Source organism: Acomys minous (assembly GCF_964271855.1).
Source record: "Acomys minous genome assembly, chromosome: 3".
Classification (NCBI taxonomy): Eukaryota; Metazoa; Chordata; class Mammalia; order Rodentia; family Muridae; genus Acomys; species Acomys minous.
In genome coordinates this window covers 114,129,554-114,150,319 of record NC_140485.1, presented here as the reverse complement: position 1 = coordinate 114,150,319, position 20,766 = coordinate 114,129,554, and the positions used below count along the sequence as shown (strand labels likewise).

The following is a 20,766-nucleotide window of genomic DNA, read 5'->3' as shown; positions in this document are numbered from 1 at the left end:
CAGTGTTTTGCCTGAATGGACACCTAAGCACACATGTGCAGTGCCTGTGGAGGATAGTAGAGGGCGTCTGATCCCCTGAACTGGAGTTATAAACAGTTGTGTGCCTCCACGTGGGTGCTGGGAGCCAAGCTGTTAGCCACTAAGCCGTCTTTCCAGGCCCTTTTGTTGAACTCCTAAACCCTGGCTGTTCAGAGTTGGAGCTTATCTCGAATAGGGTCATTGCAGCTGCCAGTAGTGACTGGCTAGGGTAAGGTCACACTGGTCAGCTAAGCTACAGGCAAACAGAAAGAGAACTGTGTAAAAACTGCAGGAGATGCTAGGATAGGCATAAGAAGGCTGCTTTCTAGCCTTTCAGCCACTGTGCTGTGCTGTGACATGGTAATCCCAGCAAGGTACCACGACCCTCAATTCCTGAACTAATGGCGTACAGGCTTGTAAGTAAGTAGCTTTTCTTTTTTAAAGACATCTTCTTCATTTCCACTAAATATAGGGGGGAAAAAAAAAGAGTCGTTGAAGTGGCTCGCTGGAGAAGCTTAGCAACATGAGCATCTTTCCTGGGACCCTCATGAGAAGTAGGCCTGCCTGCGTCGTGCTGCCCTCTGCCTTCCACACAGGTTCTTTATCGAGGAAGCAAAACCTGGACGTGGTGTGGGGAAAGAGGAAGCCTTGCCCACTGCCGGCAAGAGGGAAAACTGGCGCTGCCATGTTGAACGTCACTGTGGAAGCTTCTCAGAGAAATGAAAATATAATATCCATAGAGGCCAGCTAGGACACTCCTGGGTATAGAAAAGGACTTTGCAAGTCCATATTTATTCCTGCTCTATTGACAATAGCAAGGGAATGCCATCTGTCTATGTGTCCATCCACAGCTTAATGGAAAATAAAAACGTTGGCCATATACACAATGGAACCTTATTCAGCCACAGAGAAAGATAAGACTATAAAATTTTTCAGGAAAAAAAAAAAAAAAGGTTGGGCCTGGAAATTAGCATAGTAAGTGAAGTCACCCGTCTCAGAAAGCTGAATATGGCATGTTCTCTCATACACAATCCTGGCTTCTAATCTGAAGAGTTATTAAGGCAGCAGATTGGGAAATGGGATAGAATCCATGTGACGTGAAAGCTGAAGGAGAAAAGCTGAGGACAGACTGGGACAGGAGGGAGGTGAGCGAGGACATGGGGAAACCCCGTGTGGGGAGGCACTGGCCACAAATAGCGTATAGGAGATGCCATTAGAAACCCTGTTATTTTGTACACTAATTTGAAATAAATGGATACTTTTAAAAAGGTAATCTCAAAGTAGACAGTGGTAAATTCCTGTCCTTATACAGATTAACTGAGACTACAACAGCAGCCTTTCCCCCTGAGCACCACGTGGAGTTAGTGTTGACCCTGTTAGGCTGATATCTGGAATTAAAATAATGAGAAAAAGAACTCACTGTTCTAAACACTGATTCATTTCGGTGCTGTGAACTATTAAGTTTTGTGGGGAGTCCTATAATGAGTCTGGTGCTACTGTGTGTGATGGTGAAATTCTTCGCACACGCTTTTAATTCAAGTGGTTAATGCTGCTTGTAATGCAGCTACACACCAAATGTCTACTTTGATAGAACTCATCTCTTCCTGACTGTTAATTTAGCACATTTCCCCAGTGACGCATCTCTGTGCTTTGATCCCATTAAGAAACATATTGCAATATAGTAGAACACACTTACTTCATCCTTAAACACCTTGCCGTGCTCTTCACACCCAGGCAAACTCTGAATGAATTCTGACACCTGTCAAAAATAATATCAAAATTCCAAGTTAAGAAAAAAAAAAAAGTTGGGATCCAAATACAGCAAGTTAAAAAATATATGAACCATATAGCTTATGCAGTCCCCTCAAAATAGATATTTTTTTTGTAGGGGGTGGGGGTAAAAAGCCCTGAAAGACTACACACTACCCACAGTGAATGCAGTTATAGCTGATGATGCCAATATCCTTGCAGACGGTCCTGTAGACAAAATATGTTAACAGAATAAAGTAATGAAAGCAAACATACCTCATCTGTGCTCCATTTGGAAACTCTGCTAGCAGGGATTCCAGCAACGGTTGGAAGGAGCTTGCTTTGCTGTTCCCAGCGCAAGGGCAGGCAAGGAATTGGGGGCTTAAAGGAGAGAAAAACAGCTGACCGCCGCTGTGCCTGCTGGGCCTGCGGAGTTGGCTGAGTCGGCTGAGCCACTTGAACCGGCAGAGGCTGCTGGGCCTGCGGGGCCTGCTGGGGGTGCTGGGGGTGCTGAGGGTGCTGTGGGTGCTGGGGCGGCTGGGCCTGTTGAGTCTGTTGAACCTGGGGAGTTGGCTGAGCCTGCTGTCCCTGCTGAGGCAGCTGAGGAGGCGGAGCCTGCTGCACTTGCTGGATCTGCTGAGCCTGCTGTACCACAGGGGTAGGTTCTTCCCGAACAACTGATCAATGGAAAAGAAAAAAAAAAAAAGAATATCTGTGTCGGTATGCATTCCACTGGATAATGCCATAGGGAGGTGGACAGCGTCACACTCATTGAGTAATGATAGTTTACTCATGTGTGCCTCCAGTTTGCACACACTACTGACATCTATTATGTGTTGCTCAGTTGGTGCCCCAGTGCTCTAGATAAATGTGCCTCAGAGCAGAGCTCTCTCTGTTCGTCGGAAATTCTGCCTGTCCTCCTCTACTTAGGATGGTATAAATGGCAACAGCTGCGAATCTACAGCTGTGGCCACTCTGTTCCCAGGTGGTGGCTTCTCCTGACTTGTCCCAGCATTGGTTTAATACAAGTTATACTTTCCATATTGCCATTACATAGGCATCAACATATTTTTAAGGAGATAAGAAACTATTACAATAGTGAACAAGTATTAACCAAGTGAACAGGTAACCCACAGAATGATAGCATCTAGATTATACAAATAACAACAACAACATCAAAAAAACACCCCACCTGTGGTGGGGGTCAGTCCAACCTGACAGACACAGTAGGAAGGTTTCTTAACGAACTATAACCCAGCTCCTCCATTGTTGGGTACTACCCGAAGGACAGCACGGGAACACGCCAGACATGCTTGTACATCAGTGTCCACTGCAGCACTAGTTACAGTAACCAATTATGGAACCGACCTAGGTGTTTCTGCACCCGAGCACCACATGAGAGAGAGGATGCTTGCAGGAGAGGAAAGAGAACTGTACCTTCCCCAGGACATAAGGATGTCAGTGGAAAGGTCAGTTTACAGAATTCCTATTGTGTGGACTTTCCCATGATTATCAGATAAAGGAGATAAGAAAAAAAGGAACAAATTATAGTCAGTTTTCCAATGGCCAATTTAAAACAGCGCAGAAAGAGGTTAAAATTACACAAACTGTTCTGAATTGACAGGAAAGACAGTCCCCCTCCCCTCCACGATCCAAGAAGAAATGACCACCAAGCCCCTGACTTTTTTTTTAAACAATCAGTTTGTCCTAAGTCTCCAAACAAAATAATCACTGTGGGCCTGGGCAGCCTAAATGCCACTGGTACTGGAAGGAGTGGGGCTGCTGCTGTGCAGGTTCCTGGTGAGTGCTGACCCCAGGCTGCCTCTCTCACCCCCAGAGACAGAAAGCTAGGATGCACTGGGTACGGATACTCCATCATAAGGAACAGACAGGGCAGGAACACTGCAGAGAAGTAACCTACGGAGTGTAGAGTTGAATGATCTCCATAGGCTCCAAGGAGAAACAGGGACTCTGCCAGGTAAGAAACAGGCTAGCAACAAAAACCATGGCCCATGTAGGACATTGTAAGAGTCGCCCACTTACCCAGCTGGCCCAGTGCAATGCTGACAACAAACTAGCTGTTAAATTGGGCCAGTGCCAAGGCTCAGCTCTTAACACAAGACAGACTGCTAGTCAGGGAAGAGACACACGGACAAATGGAGCGGAGGGGTAATGAAAACTATAACAAAAGGAATCCTTTTCAACCTAAAAAAAGATCTGAATGTTAGACAACAAAACAAAAACCAAACGAAACAAACCCCTAAAACCAAACAAAAAGCCAGGAGTACTTATTAATTTACATGCAAAAATCATGGGAAAAATATTGAATTTAAGAGTTAGGTTCAATTTTCAAGAACCAAAATTTTGGACTAAATTCAGCTGCCCTAATCTCACACATAGGGAGTAATCCTGATCTGATTTGATTTGATTTTTTTCTGTTTGATTTTTTTTCTTAAAGGAAGAACTGAGCGTATAAAGTTCTGGCTAGATATATATAGGCACTTAATTCCCCTTCAGGATGAAAGTGAGATCTCTCCTACCTGTTGAGTAAAGAGGGGACTCCCTCTATAGGAAGGAAGCACACAACACAAAGGGAGCTGCTCTGTCCACAGATGTACAGTCAGGGTTTGGATGTGGGATGTCTCCCACAGGCTCATGTGCTGAGCCCTTGGTCCCAGTGTGTGGTGTTATTCTGGAACACGGGGTCTAGCTGGCAAACATAGGGCATACAGACACATCTTGTGGTTACAGCCCAGCCTGGTTTCGGAAGTTTCCCTCCGCTTCCAAGTCTGTCTCAATCTAGCACTTCCTGCTATAAGCTCCTGCAGTCATAGCAAAGACCAGAGTCACCATGAGTCCCATGCTATGACCCTAGGAACAAGAATAAATCCTTCTTTTCCTAATGTACTTTGTTAAGTGTTTTGTACAGAGAGGAGAGAAATATCTAACATCCCTTTGCAATCCGGAGCTGAGGAGCCATCAATGCCCGCGGATGAACTTGGATTAACTTAAACCACCCAGGGCATCCCCTTCTGTGCTCCCTATCAGACCTGCCTCCTCCTTCCACCCAAATCTGCTTCTCTCATGAGCTTCCCTCTCAACACTCTCAGGGTCTCCTCGAAGAGCTGAGTCTGAGACAACAGGCTGTGTCTACATTAAGGACTGAGAGGGAGAAAGACACCCGGCAACTAGGATCTGAGTCATCCCAATGTCTCCAGATCTGACGAGGAGACTGCAGGTCCCTGGGACTAGGAAAAGGGAGTCACACAACTACTGTGTGGTAAGCAGAGAACACGGAACACAAATGAAATACAGAAACTACCAAACTACATGCTAATTGAAAGTCAACAAAAACTTTCTTAAACGTTAATTTGTAGAATAGTCTTAATCAAAATGTTTTCAACACCACAAGGCCCTGTCATTCCAAAGTCAATGGGAAGGCCAACACTGCAATAGAGCCAGCCTTGCCTAAGAACATAACAGAGGAAGTTCTAAAAGTAACTTCCATTGTGAAGCTCTCTCCCCCAGTTAAAAAAACAAGAAACAGGCTGGGCGTGGTGGCGCACGCCTTTAATCCTAGCACTCGGGAGGCAGAGGCAGGCGGATTGCTGTGAGTTCGAGGCCAGCCGTTCTACAAAGTGAGTCTAGGACAGCCAAGTCTACACAGAGAAATCCTGTCTCAAAAAACTAAAACAAAACTAAGAAACACAAACATATTCAAGTGTGGGTTTTCAGACAAATAACTAAAAACAAAGAAGGAAAAAGAAAAACAATAGTTGACTTAGAAAAATAAATAATTACACATGGATTCTAATAGTCTTTCTTTAAGGAATTACTACACAAAATTCATGATTCTGGGGTTAGAGAGATGGGTCAGTGGCTGAGAACACTGGTTGTTCTTCCAATTCCCAGCACCCACAAGGCAGCTCACAATTGTCTGTATCTAGTTCCAGGAGTTCCAATACCCTCATACAGACAAAACACCAATGCACATGAAATAAGAATAAATTAATTAACCCCCCCAAAAAACCCTCATATATTTCAAATGAAGAAAACATAAAAATAAACTTAGAAGTAAACTAGATAAAATGTAATGGTACTAGAATATCAAATGTGAGCAGGTCTGAAATTCTCCATTAAATAGATAATGTTCGGGGTAGGATGGGGCAGTCATCAAAATTGGTTCAGCAGATAAAAACAATGGATCACCAAGTTAGCTGAAAGCATTCACCAAACTGTCACGTCCTCAATAAATGGAAAGCCTAGGAAGTTTTATTACAGATCTGACTAAGCCTTCAGTGACACAAGAGATGACTGCACTGTGGCAGCATCACCACCTAGAGCTCCCCGTCTACTAATGCATTTCCACACAGGCATCTTAGGAGCACACTGGGCTTCCACAAGGGGAAGTGAGACAGTGCAGGTAGCACATGGGAGCTGAGGCCCGATGTCAGCCCGGCCCTTGGCTTCTGATGGACCAATGGCTTACAGAGAAAAGGAATTTGTTGTATAAGACGTCCAAACAGCTAAGATAACACAACCTCCACAAGCTAAGTATTTCTTTTGTTTATAAATTGTAAGTAACACTGTAGAAAATCAAATACTCCTGAAGGGCTTATCGTGGCATTTTCTAAGCAAAGAAAAATGTTATTGCTCTTATTAATCTTCCTTGCAAGTTTATGGACATATACCACACTGTTCTTCTGGATAAGCAAGAATCAGAAGCCCCCGGAGGCCCCAGTGCCATGGTCAGAGCCATGCAGGAGCAGAGTCTATGCCTGGTCAACTATAGGATCTGTATGCAGTGCTAGAGCAAGCGCCATAAACCATGCTGAGCATCACCCTGGGCACAGATTGCAATGTGATTACTGTTCTCTATCAGTCAGGCAATCATTGCAGGCAAACAGTCATTAGTTTCCGTCCTTCAGCCTAAAATTGTCTAAACAAGAAAGCATACATGAGAAAGTCTACAAGAACAACCAACACTGCGATGCCCAGACTGGCATCTTCATAAGAAAAATAAACAGTAACTCAGCTATAAGTGAGTTATAGGTTCAATCTATATGATGAGTAAGAGTCATGCGCCCTCACTGCTTAAACCATCATCTTTTAAACGAAGGTGGAAGAAAAACAACTGAGCCCAACAAAAACGTCTCCAAGGGATTTTCTTTTCATTTCGTACTGTCACATCAAGGGGATATTCTGTTTAGATTTCAAAACACATTTGAAGCAAGTGAAGCCAGCAAGACTAAACAAAATGTGTGGCAAGAATCAAAGAGAACGCCTTTGCAAACCTTACATCCGATGCCGTACCAATGCATGAGAGACACTACGACTCCAGACTCCACATGAATCTGTGTCATTGCAAGTTCCTCACTATCTGGATCCTGGGCAGCACACTTCTCTTGTTTTCCACGAAGGGAAAAGCAAACCAAGTTTATCTTCAGTAAAATGCATGTGATTTTTGTTTTCCAGTTGTTTCCATTTACTCTTAACTTATTTTGTGGTGTGGAGAGTCAAGCCCATTGCCTTGTGTATTCTAGGCACTGCTCTGCCAGGGAACCATATCTCTGGGCTACAGTGTAGTCTTTGGCTCTTAAATGTTTATGGTAATAACCAGCAACGGCGGGTAAATGCTATGGCTACCTTTGGCTTCAGCTGATGTCCTCACTTCATTTTCTCTTTTCTCTTCAGAATCTTCTTTGGCGTCATCAGCATGCTGGTCCCTGAGGAAAACAGCTGTGTCAGTATTTTACAACAGGAGAGCTGTGAAACGTTTCAGGGCTGCATCTTAGCAAGTGTTTTTCTTAAAGACTGACGGGCGGCACCATGACATATTTAAGAGTTAAGTTCTATCACAAAGTGGCTCGCACCGGCAACACACACGGATGCCCACTTTCCACATGATGCTTGCTGGCTGCTGTCTGGGAAGATTTTTAGTGGTGACAGCGCCATGAAGATGAACGACGCTGGGAGAGGCAGCTATTCAGTATTCCAACCACAGTCATGTAATTAAAGTCACCCCGCATTCCTCAGCCCTGAGACTTGGGGTTGAAGCTGAGCCTGGCCCACTGCAGGCATCCTAATGCTGTAAAGCTTCTCCTGGCTTGACAAGGGATAATTTCCCCCGAAGTGAATTCACACTTCTTTTTGAGCAGGAGTGAATTAATTCTGAAATAAACAGGTCTCGAGTACTCTAAAATGGAAACAATTTATTACAACTTTAATGTGGAACTCTGACCCTAAGGTCAAGGATGAAAACTGGTCCTTTTAAAATAAGAAACTAAGTACACAGTACATACACTTCTAAAAACATATATTATGGACTATAAAAATTTTCAACGTAACGTATTCCATTCTGAAGGTTGTGCTAAAGCACACTCTACCGTGTTACAGGGTATGGTATCTGGCTGCACAATAGAGCTTTATAATATTCTGACCAGGGCCATACTGGTAAGGTTCAAGAACAAGGTAAATACAATTAAACAGTCTAACACAAAAGGAATTCTTAGTTTTAATTCCAAAGGCACCTATTCTCCATTAGACACTGCTCTATACTCATGCAACAAAATCATCACAGAAAGCATGCAACAAATGTTCACTACATTTCAGGAAGATCATGTTCAGGAGCACCTGTGGAATCTCATTTGACGCTGAGCTTTTTTTTTTCTGGCTTACTTTGTATTAAATCAAAGTAGCTCTTATTTGAAGACTAGCCCTTATTTGATAATGAGGAGGGATCAGTTATTATGAGATAAACATATTCTCAAGAAATTCAGAGAACTCCAAATGAAGAGGAATCTAATCCACCTCCCCTCAGAGCAGCCTGCACCTGTTTAATCAAGGACCGCTCCAGTTCAACAGTTAAAGGCTCTTACTCCACACGTGAGAACTGATGATGGTTGACAAAGGACACTACCTGAGGCATTGATGGAAAAACCTTGTTTTCTCCATAGAAACAGGAGAGTTTCTATGGAGAATACACAGGCCTGTAATTCTAGCTACTCAGGAGGCCAACACAGGAGATTTACATTGTAGAGAGTGCTCAAAGACAGTCTTAGGTCTGCTTAGTGAGACCCTAGCCTCCAAACAGAACACGTGAAAACTCAAAAAGGAGGCGAACACAGCTAAGCCATGGCATGCTTGGCTGGCATGTACAAGTACCATAATCCCTGGTACCACAAAAATAAGCAAAAGCAAAACAAAACACCCACAAAACAAGACCCAATAATGCCATACCTTCTAATTACAACATGTCAAAGCCAACTGACTCACAAATTTCTAGGCATGTTTGTACTAAGCCAGAAATAACACTCTTTGTGTCTACAGAGTCTATCCTAATATTGTGACTAGTGAAAAAAAAAAAAAAGAAAGGTAGCTTGTTGGTGTCTATATTAATATTATTTTTTAAAAACTCACACACTATGTGAAATAATTTAAAATTAATATTTCTCAGAGTCAAAGAAATGAATCCCAACTAGCTCTTGTGCCTTTCCTAGGAAGTTAAATGAATAATTGATTGTTTTGTTTGTTTCTTTTGGAAGTGAAAAAAGAAAGTGAGACAAATGGTGAAAAGTTAAATCTGTGTTTGTGCATTTTCATGACCAGGAATATCCACTAATAACCAAAGTTTCCCTCTTGTGGTTTTAATAAAGCATAATTACTCCTCAAAGTAAATTGTGTTAATATGTGCATGCCTTTAATCCTGCGACTCAGAAAGCAGAGGCAGGGGGATCTCTAAGGCCAGCCTGGTCTACAGAGTGACACCAAACTAAACCATACCAAACCACCACAACAAACTACTTAAACATAAGAAAAACACTTTTGTAGTCTATGTCCAAATACAACGTCAATTATTTACATCTTGAAAGGTAAGGAAAACACCTCTTTCTAAAACGATCAAAGATAGGAAAGAGAAATAACATGTTAGAGCCAAAAGTTCCTTTATATGCAAATCTTCCAAAATGTACTTCAAAAAAAAAAAAAAAAGGCAAAATGTATATTACTTGCTTTTCTTCATGGAAACATGATCAGTTTTTCAATTCCCAAATGTAACTCAGGACTTTTCTATTTTTTTTTCTTTTCTTTTCTCTCTCTCTCTCTCTCTCTCTCTCTCTCTCTCTTTCTTTCTTTCTTTTTTTTCTTTTTTAGGACTTTTCATAAGTTAGAATCATATAAGCCTTAAATTCTAGAATAGGGACTTCATCTCTGAATATGGGAAGAAACCTGTCAGGGTACCAGCAATTAGGATAGAGAGATTTCTCACCTTATAGAGGAAAAGAATAATGGTTCCTCAATTAAGAAAACATTTTTTAAAAAAGATTTAATTTTCATATAGTATTCTGCCTGTATGTGCCCACACACCGGAAGAGGGTAGGAGATCTCATTATAGATGGTTGTGAGTCACCATGTGGTTTCTGGGAATTGAACTCAGGACCTTTGAAACAACAGGACAGTGCTCTTAACCTCTGAGACATCTCTCTAGCCCCATTTTTTTTTTAAATAAAATATAGGATAATTAGGAACACGTAGGCAGAACATTCATTCCCAGCTTTTCTCAAGGGCAGGTTGAGGATAAAGCGTGGCAGGCCCTCTTGTGTTCCACATGGTGTTTCCTTTAGCTAGAGTGGGGATAGAAGGAGCCACATACCGCCCACCAGAGCATGCGCAGTGGAGCAGACGCGCAGATAGACGCATTGAGGTCAACAGACCCTATAGCCCATCCCGGCACGAGGAAGGGGCCGTTCAGCATTCGTAAGAACACTACAAGCTACACATGGGCTGAGCTGTGTGGTTGACAGGTCGGCTGGGCTATGGCACGCCCTGGGGCAAGGTCTGGTGTTCTATACACTGAGACATAAAGACATCAAGTCCACATTTAGAGGGTTAGGTACAGAACCAGGTCTTCCTGAATTTATAATTAGAACCAAAATTCTTGAATGTTTGTTTACACTTGGATTTTCCCCAAATAACTTACATGCTCCTGTACCATGATGGCAAAGGCTGCATTTCACACCAGACACCCTCAACTTGCCTTCCCTTGAGAAAGCTGGGAATGAATGAACGCTCTGCCTATATGTTCCTATTTATCCTATTTATTTTATTTAAAATTTAAAAAAAAAGTTTTCTTAGTTGGGGAGCCATTATTCCTATTCCCTGTGAGGTGAGAAACCTCTCTATGCTAATTGCTGGTACTGACAGGTTTCTTCCCGTATTCGGAGATGAAATCCCTACTCTAGAAGTTCAGCTTCCCCGGCAGAAAGCTCTCTCTCCTCCTGCGCCTGTGGCACAGAATGGGCAAATGAGTGGAGGAGTGGAATGCTTGGCACACTAGCTCAGACACAGGCAGGCTGTGGGAAGGAAACAGCACTCAGGGGTATGCCCACCTGTGCAGTGGTAGTCCACGGACACACAGTTTGAAAATTCTGGGATAATATTGCGATAATTTCTGCCACAAAGGACAAGATAAGCTGTTGACAGACTCAAGCCTGAGATGACCACCAACCCAGCATCAGAGGGCCCTGACAAGGAGCTACCCTGAGACATCACCAGTCTGGCACTGCACAGGACTGGATGGGCTCCCAGGGCAGAGAGCAAGCTAGAGACTAGAAGATCCCTGCCTGGGACCACGGGCCCCAGACTAGAGTGAACCCGACACAGGTGACCCTCAAATGGGGCCACTTGGGCAGGCCTGCTGAGGAGCCTGCCTGGGACAACCACCAGACGGGCACCATGGGGCCTGGAGGTACAGACCATGTCCAAGGTGAGCCCTACTTGGCACAATAATGCCCAACTGGGTCATAGGCCTCCTGAGACCACTGTTGAAACACCTCCAGACACAAAGACCCCTGCTGGAACTAAGAGGAGCACGTCAGTGGTGAAGAGATGAAGAGAGGGAGACATGTGGGCACAGTGCAGAGCGTTAGAACTGCAGACTCGAGGGCGGCGAGGAACGGGCTGGTGTGAGTAGCTGGTGAGGCTGCCTCGGTCACAAGAGTGGGAGAACTGGCCCTGGTTGTGGGGTGAGCCAGCCCTGAGGGCATGAGAGCCAGAGAGCCTGCAGGCTGGCCAGATCTAGGCCATCTATCCATCTACGAACTGCTGGAGTGCACGAAGGGGCCAGTCCTATAGACCCAAAACTACAGGATCCCCACAAGATGGACAGAAATAGGAAAGAATAGAATCCGAGAGGAGTCCCCGTGAGGTTCCCGTATTGGCAGAGCAGCAGAAGCCACAGGCTACATACCAGACCAATGAGTCCTTGCAATGAATACTTGCAAGCAAAGAAGAGTGGGCAAAGGGGTTTATGGTGGGACACAGTGTGACACCCTACAGCTTCTACAAGGTTTTTTTTCTCTGCTTGGGGGAGAAGTTGCAAGAGTAGAGGGCGGGTATGAGGGGATGGGTGGGATGAGTGAGATTGGGATGCGCGATGCGAAATTCACAAAGAACCAAAGAAAAGTAAAAAAACAAAACCCTCCAAAACCTACTAACAGAGGTATTTATTACAGTGTCACTCAGCACAAAGGCTTCCTGACCCGATGTCTCCTTCCTCATTACTCTTATTTAAGCAGGAGGCACGAGCTGTGGTTACAAAGCTGTGTGTGTGTGTGTGTGTGTGTGTGTGTGTGTGTGTGTGTGTCTGTGTGTGTGTGTGTGTGTCTGTGTGTGTCCTCAAGCGGAAGCGGAGATCCCTAGGTGTGATTTCAGCTCTGCGACTAACTAGGTTTGCACAGACGTTAGCAGCTAGTTACTTACCGTCCCAAAGTCTCAGTCACGCCATGGACAGAACAGGGATGGTCAATATGAGTGTGACTTTTTGAAGAATGACTAGAGCATACTTAGTGCCCAGCATAGGGCCAGACACACAAGTGGGAGCCTGACCCATGACAGCTTCCGTACCTACTGTCCCCTTCTAGGTTAGGTTAAATTCCCTGTTTAGGTGAGCTGGGTTCTTTAAGCATAATGGCAGACCTTGAAGTAATAGTTTTCATAGCCAAACAGAGAGACAGCTTGGGTTATGACCTGGGTCTTGACTAGCCGTGCGGGCTAAAATCAAGACAGGGGGTGAGGTGATTGTGGTGGCAAGCCTTTAAATAGGAGGCAGAGGCAGCTGTTATCTCTGTGAGTTCAAGGCCACCCTGGCTTACATATGAGACCAGAGCAGCCATAGCTTGAAAACAAACAATAAAGATACAGGCTGGGAAGGTAACCCAGCAACTCTGGTACTCAGGGTAAAACAAGAAATATTAAAAGAAGCCCGAGCAAGCAATTTCTCTTGGGGTCTTAGAATTTTCCAGAATTAGTTGATTATCAGATTTCTTTAGCTTAAACTGAACTCTGCCACAGCAAAAGCTTACTCAGGAAAGCGGCTCGACTTTAATTAAGGCAGGAGAAGCTGCTTCTCTGGTGAAGCAGATTTCCCTGTGAGTCAGTCACCTCTTTCCCTGTAATTATGAGTCACATTTTAGATGGCTCACTATCTTACTCAAATTATGCCTGTGGTAAATATTAGCGAAACAAACATGGGACGATGAAGTGCCTAGAAAAAACAGGTGGCAGTTGAAGGCACACAGCTCATCTCTTCCAGAGTGTTGACTTTTTTTTTTTAACTTAAAAATAATTCCTGATCAGTTATGTTTAAGCCAGCCCAAGCCTACTGAGAATGACACTGGGGGAAAACAGTTATTTTACCTCCATTCAGGGATGTGTTATTTTTAGTCACTTCTCTAAATCCAGCACAGGAAGACACAGGAGGTGCAATATGTAGGTAGAAACATGCCTGCGGGGTAAGCACCTACAGAAACTGTAGGTTTCATTGTTTTGAGTACCAAGATGTTACTTATGTCTTTGTATGACCCACTAGAACTTTTTTTTTAAAAATCTGGGTTAAAGCCATTCATAGATAAAACGTCAAAGATAAAAAAATCTCAGGTTATTAAGGTGACCTCAACACGTCTTGTACAAATGTAGAAATTTGACAAGACTTAGACCAGAGAGGGAATGCCTTGAAAGGGGTTCTGAACAGGTAGTGACTGAAACTGTGGATTAATTTCTTCTGCTTATGGGTCCACATTGGAACAAGGAATTTTTAAAGTTTAATTCCTTCAATAATTGCTTAGTGATAGTTTTAATTAATCACGACTCTGTAAACAAGTTCTGGGAGAGGTAACCATGGTTTCTTCTTTACCTAGTGACTAAAAATGAAGCATCTGGCCAATAATCCTATAAAACTATAATTTAACATGTAGAACACATGTTGGCAAGGGAACATAATAAAAGGACTATAGCAAGTGTATCAAGACGGTATCATTAAGACACCAAAGGAAAAGGCTCAAGAAAAACACACTGGACAATTAATTAGTCGATCTCCCCATGAACTGAAAGTTCTACTGGGTAAAGATGGTTCTCACGGAGGAGCCGAGTCCTCAGTGCCCGCTTGCTGTAGAAAAGAGAACAGATGCTCTTCTGCTCCAAACGGGAAAGCCCTTGAGGAGGAAGATGGTACCCAAGAGAGAAAATAAGACCTGTTACAATATTGCTCTGACAACCTCACAGGCCTCTAACTATAATAGTCATCTCTCTCGCACACTTTACTCATCTTTCTCTCACACTTTTAATGGCTGCCTTGGTGCCACAGAGGTTGGCATCAGAACTGTGAGTGCTTTAACTCATCCCGGGCTTCTCTCTGGAACACACAACAGCTACCCACTCCAGACTCAGATTCCCGAGAGCTGGGAGACCTGAGACATTCCACAGCTAATTTGTACCCGGAAGCCCACTGTTGGGAGGAGGGGGGCTTTAGACGCTGGAAAATGACAGTTCAGAGAGATAGCTCTCCAGTTCACACCAGGGCTCCAGGACCAGAAAACTGGAGTTCCCTAAGACTGCCCATTAATTTCTGTAAGCATTTAAAAGTTTGGCTTTAATTAACTCTACTCTGCTTGGTGTGAACCTTTCTTTCTTTCTTTCTTTCTTTTCTTTTCTTTTTTTCTTTTTTTTTTGTTTTTTTTTGTTTTGTTTTGTTTTGGTTTGGTTTTTCGAGACAAAATCTCTCTGTGTTAGACTTAGCTGTCCTGGAGTAGCTTTGTAGACAAGGCTGGCCTTGAACTCACAGCAATGTGCCTGCCTCTGCCTCCCGAGTGCTGGGGTTAAAGGCGTGTGCTATCATGAAGTGCGCACGCGCACATACACACACACACACCATCATGCTTGATGTTATCCCATTTCCCCATCCGTTTAATATGGTATAGATGGGCTTTTGGTATGACTGCAAAATTAAATTCATGTGAAAAACATAAGTAAGATTGATGGCAGCTGCTGTTACAGCAAGCACTCTCTAATTCTCAGAATAGAAGAATGGGCCCTACAACAGCCATCTTTAGAGCCTATAATGAACTGCACTGTCTGAATTGTCTCATTAAATTAAGTTTAGCAGTGAACACTTGCCTTACAAGGTAGTACAAATAATTGCCAGGCATTTTAAAGATGCTTTACTGTGCTTCTGTGATTATATCTAAGCAGGTTTAGACAGTATGGGGCTTAAAACACTAAGGGACCCTTTAATAGAGATAGCATCTAATTTAGGCGAACGTACCAGCACGTGCAGACAGACTTGATGAAGGAAACTACTTCATGTTCCCTTCCAATGGGCACTTGCAAGCAATAGTCATCCCCTAAGTCCAACACAGAAACCATTTGCTCTGGTGACCTAGGGGTGTTTGTCAAGCGGGATTTCTGGGATGTATCTTCCATGTTTTGACTCAAGAGCCCCGTTTTAAATAAGCATTGCAAATGATTCTTTGCAAATGAAAGTTCCAGCCCCAAGTTTATTAAAACAACTGAGACACACACACATGTATTCAAAAATCACATCACTTGGGGGATTGTGTAGCACCTGGGACAGGTAAATGGGTCCTGAGATGGCACAGAAGGTCTCAGCAGCACATAGCCCGTGCACATCCCAGGCTGCTAGCTACCTCTTCAGACACAGATCTGGAGGACTCAGAAGGAAACTGGCGCTGTGACTAGCTCTGCTCCCCTGCCCCCACACGCGTGGCTGGCTCTGAGGTGTGTGGTTTACACACTTCCCAGACTATTCATCCTCAGCGGGTCTAAGCCATGGCGCCCACAGCAGTCACTGGTGTGACAGGTAAGCTGCCTCTGATGGCCTCTCCTGCGTCACTCCTGCCCCCCATCCATGCTTCTTCACCTCCCAAATAAGCCACCTGCCATCAAACCCGCCTCATAGCTAGCCTCTGGGGTTGCCGAGTACCTAAGAAGTAGAGAAGGGTGGCTACATTTTGACAAATTAAAAACCCATATACAGGAGATTTGCTAAACAGGTGAGGTGAGCAGAGATCATAGGAAGAAATGAGCATGGACAATGATGAAAACCACCCTCTATGAGAAATCTATTCCACGTAGGTCAGGAATATTACACAAGATGACAAGTCGTGCTCTTCCTCTTAGGAAACAAAGGAAACATGGATTGAATATTTCTTTTTTAAAATATATTTTCCTGGGTTGAATGTTTCTAATCCCCAAATCTAGTGTCCAAAGCCAAAGTTTGGTAAGTGTTTTTGGAGCACTTCAGATTAGAAATGGTCAAATTGTTAAGTCCAGGCAGATATATATATATATATATATATTTTTTTTTTTTTTTTAATTCCAAATTTAACACAGTTTGATCCCAAGTGGTTTTGGATAAGGGTTGCTCAAGCCACCTGAGAAGCAGACAAAGAAGTAAGTGACCTTTTCTCTTTTAGAAACACCCATTTAAAACCACCAAATAAGACAAGTGGTTTTCAACCTGTGGGGGGTCATGACCCTCTTGAGGATGGAATGACACTTTCCCAGGGGTCATAGATCAGATATGTAGCAAAGTTACAGTTGTGAAGTAGCAACGAAAATCATTTTATGGTTGGGGATCACCACAGCATGGGGAACTGTATTAAGGGGTCGCGGCAGTAGGAAGGGCTTAGTGCTTACTAGTTACTGCCCGGAGAGCTTTTCAATTACACGTTCTCCCTTTATCATCCTCACTAACTATCAAAGATTCAGAGAAACAAGTGAAAGACGAAAGGGCACATGCACAGTACACAGAGAAGCCCGGACACTGGCACGAGAGGTTCCTATGTCTTTTTGTTGTTGTTTTCCTCTATTGCATCACTTTTCACAGAGGAAAGAGCACAGAGCCAAGAGTACAGCTGGGTAGAGAGAGGGGCAAACCTGAGAGTGTTTAGCTCATCAGCTTTCTACATCCAACTTTTCAATGTTCTTCATTGGTCTGGGTCTTCTGAACCATAACCAGGAAAGCATTGATCAGGAAAAGGATTTTAAATCACTGGCTACTTACTCAGGAAAGTACCATTTGTGAAATCATCTAGAAGAAACGAGAGCCATCCTTCTATAAACCCTGGCAGGGCACCAATAAGTACTTACTAAATGGGTTTTGTAAAATATTTTCTTATATTTATTTTTCAGAAAAGTTTTTTTCCCCACCAAGCATGACATGAGCGTTGAATGAATATGAGGTTATACACTTATATTCTAATGACTTTTTGTTTAATTTTAAGAAAGGTTTGTAATTCCTGAGATCATTTTTTTTTAAAACCTGTGTGTATATGTGTAGTGATGTGTGTGAGTAAGTGTGTATGTGAGCAAGTAAGTATGTTTGGGCAGGGTTCTCTCACCCATGTGTGCACATGTAGAAGGCAGAGATAAACAGTGGCTCGCTTCTCTTATCACTTTTTTTTTTTTTTTTTGGAGACAGGGCCTCTTACTGAGCTTGGAGCTTGCCACTTCTGCTAGACTGGCTGACCAGGGTGCACATAGGATCTACCTGTCACCACCTCCTAGCACTGGGTTAGGCAACACCAAGCACATGAGTAGCAGGGACCCAAGGTCAGATCTTCCTCCTTATGCAGCACGCACACTACCCACAGAATCGCCACCCTCACCCAGTTCCTCATGATCATTATTATTCTAACCTCTTGGCATATGGCTCATTTTTTCAAAATGGAACCAAGTTATTGTTTGTTATCTGGGAAGGAACTAGAAGAAATGTGGACTCTTAAAAGATTGCCTTGTATCTCTTTCTCATGCCTCACATAGGAAAGCCAAGTCTTTGGCCAAAGTTGATGCAGGATGGAACAACTGAAGAGATGTAATGAAAGCAAAAGGATTCGGAACAGCCCGCAACTCTTTGCTGACTAGTTTTATGACATAAGTAAGAGTCATTTGGGGAAAGGAAACCTCAATTGAGAAAATGCCCCCACATGAGATTGGCCCATGGGCAAGCCTGTGGCACATCTTCTTGATTGATAACTGATGTGGGAGGGCAGGGCCCAGATCACTGTGGGTGGTGCTACCCCTGGGCACCTGAGCTGAGCAAGCCAGTAACGATCATTCCGCCGCGGCCTCCGCGTCAGCTCCTGACTGCAGGTTCCACCTCTGTTCAAGTTCCTGCCCTGCCCTCCCTCAGCAATGAGCTGTGGTGTGGAACTGAAAACGGAAATAAACCTCTTTGCCCCCAAGTTGATTTTGGTCTATGATGTTCTGCCATAGTGATAGAAATGCCAGTTAAGACAAAGTCACTCTTAAGAACAAGGCTTCTGCCTCTGCAAAGGCTCCAGCCAGTCCTGTCTACACTACAAGAGTGCACTCGGCCACCTCTGACTCCCGGAGAAGTAGATTACTGTGGCTGTGAAGGTCAGACCTAAGTGGCCATTTCTCTCATAATCAAATGAGATGCATCGAAACTATTATAACGCGTGCACACACAATTCAAAACCTAGCATTATGAGTTTTTAAAACAGCTTTGCTTTTTTTTTTTAATTTGGTTTTTTTTTAGACAGGGTTTCTCTGTGTAGCCTTGGCTGTCCTGGATTCGCTTTGTAGACCAGGCTGGCCTCAAACTCACAGCGATCCATCTGCCTCTGCCTCCTAAGTGCTGGGATTAAAGGCGTGTGCCACCACACCTGGCTCACATTTCATTAAAAGAGGGAAGCATATCAGAAAAAGTAGAGCCTCTCCTATCTCCTCTGGAGACAGCTTCCAGCCCGAGTCGCACTCAGCCCAGGGTTGAACTGGTTTGTTTACTCATGTGACATGAAACTTTATGATGTTGCTCGGCCTTATCTAGAACTAAGCGAGTCCCTGGCTTCAGCCTCACCTGCAGCTTGGTCCATGCTATCACAGCCAAGCTCGGGTAAGGGTTCAAGGACCATCGGAAGATGGAAAGATTCTTTGACCTCTTGCTCAAGTATGTTAGGACCGACAAAAGGGTGCATCCAAGTATGGGTCTCCATGTTGTTTCAGAGCAAATCAAGTGCTTTTCTGTTTGGCTTTTGAGGCATGGTCTCCTGTAGGTCAGGCTAGCCTTACACTATGTACCCCCACCTCCCAAGTGCTACAATTCTGGGGGCGCACCCCCAATCGGGCCAAATCAGATGCATTTCTGCCATAAGAAAACATGGCCACAAAATGTAAAGCATACAGGACAACGACTTCTTCAGTAAGGGTGCTCCTGACCAATGTACGTGTCATCACTTTAGTTACCTGGTCGCAGGAGATGATGTGCTTTCGTTAGTGTCTGTCCTTTTACTCCTTGGAAAGGATGGGCTGGACGGAGGCATCTCACCACTTAGGCGGTCTGGGAAGATGCGGTCCTTATTCAAGTTGATTTCTGAATAGGGGCAGTGGGCACCACTGACATTAAGAAAAGAGAGAAACGCATTCCCATTAGATCATAATTATATTGATTAAAACTGTATGCTAGTGAATGTCTGATTCCAAAACAGAACCAAGTGTGTTATATATGTATGTGCATAAATATATGACTAAACACACAGCAGCAAGGTGTATCTTTCCAGATAATTTAGGCTCATCTGATAGTGGACATATCTGCACTTGATTTTGAGAAACCACCAGCTATAGTCTTTGATCTGAGTGACAGTCAGAGGTGCCTTCCTCTATTTTTGTGGGTAAGGCCTACGGGTATCTCTGAGAATAACCAGGCACAAGAAATACCCGTGCTGGGGACAGTCATAGCTATTTAATTCCCCCTATCATACTTAGTAACCTTCAATGTCCCCAGCCTTCTCTGTTTGCACTTAGAGGTTACACTCTGAGGTCCCATGTAGTAACAACTCCTGTTACCTGGGCAGAGGAAACCTCAATCACTAAGTGCTGACTTGGCATTAGCTAGCAGATGCCTGGCCTGGGCCTTAGCGTTTCTATCTCTACAACATCTTGGTACCGGGTTTCCAACATACATCACACTCTCCCATTGACTGCCTATCTTGCCCCTCTGTTCTGGGAGGCCTTAAGCCTGGAAATGGCTTGGACATTAGGTACACTACATTGGTGGTGTCATGGGTGTTCTTTTCTTCCATTTCTATGATAGTGGAAATATTAACAAACACCCAAGGGAACTTTTTAGACAGTACGTATGTATTTTCAACAAGAGAAGCTGAGTTGCTTCTCGCCTGGGAAAGAAGAAAAGAGTCTGAAATGCCCCTGGTAACTTTAAGAGTGACATAAAATTCATCACAGATACCTCGTAAGCAAAAGTGACAACACACAATCACACGCTGACATGATTTTATATCATGTCAATCCAACAACAACAAACCCAGAACACAATCAACACAGGTCTTTATGGAGCACATACAATATATTAAGCACCGTGCTGTGCTTATAATACAGTTTTAATCTTCCCAACAGTCTATAAAAAGAGACATTTTATATGACACAGTAGGGTTTAAAGTGGTTAAGTAATCCCTGTCTTCAATTTTCTCATTATCAGCAAGTATTCACCAATTAAGTATGTATTGTATTAGCTTCTTTCTAGGCTTTGGAAATATAATTTAAAAAATGAGGAGGTGAAAACTCTGGTTCAATGAGTAATCATCTAGGGGAAGGTGGGCAATGCCTAATCACACAAAGAAGTTATGAACTTTACACTGGAGAGGCTTCTGTAAAGAAAGTAAAAGT

The 20,766-nt window shown here is 43.6% G+C and overlaps 1 protein-coding gene across 5 annotated transcripts in view; it reads right to left on the bottom strand.

Moving 5' to 3' along the window:
• Positions 1-20,766, bottom strand: part of L3MBTL3 (L3MBTL histone methyl-lysine binding protein 3) — a 106,002-nt gene that overhangs the window by 3,285 nt on the left and 81,951 nt on the right. For all 5 annotated transcript variants that reach the window (XM_084775420.1, XM_084775421.1, XM_084775422.1 and 2 more), the window contains 4 exons: positions 19,330-19,479; positions 7,414-7,493; positions 2,044-2,444; positions 1,715-1,777 (listed from right to left, as the gene is read on the bottom strand). In XM_084775420.1, the coding sequence (XP_084631546.1) occupies positions 1,715-1,777; positions 2,044-2,444; positions 7,414-7,493; positions 19,330-19,479 (694 nt within the window). The remainder of the gene's footprint in view (positions 1-1,714; positions 1,778-2,043; positions 2,445-7,413; positions 7,494-19,329; positions 19,480-20,766) is intronic.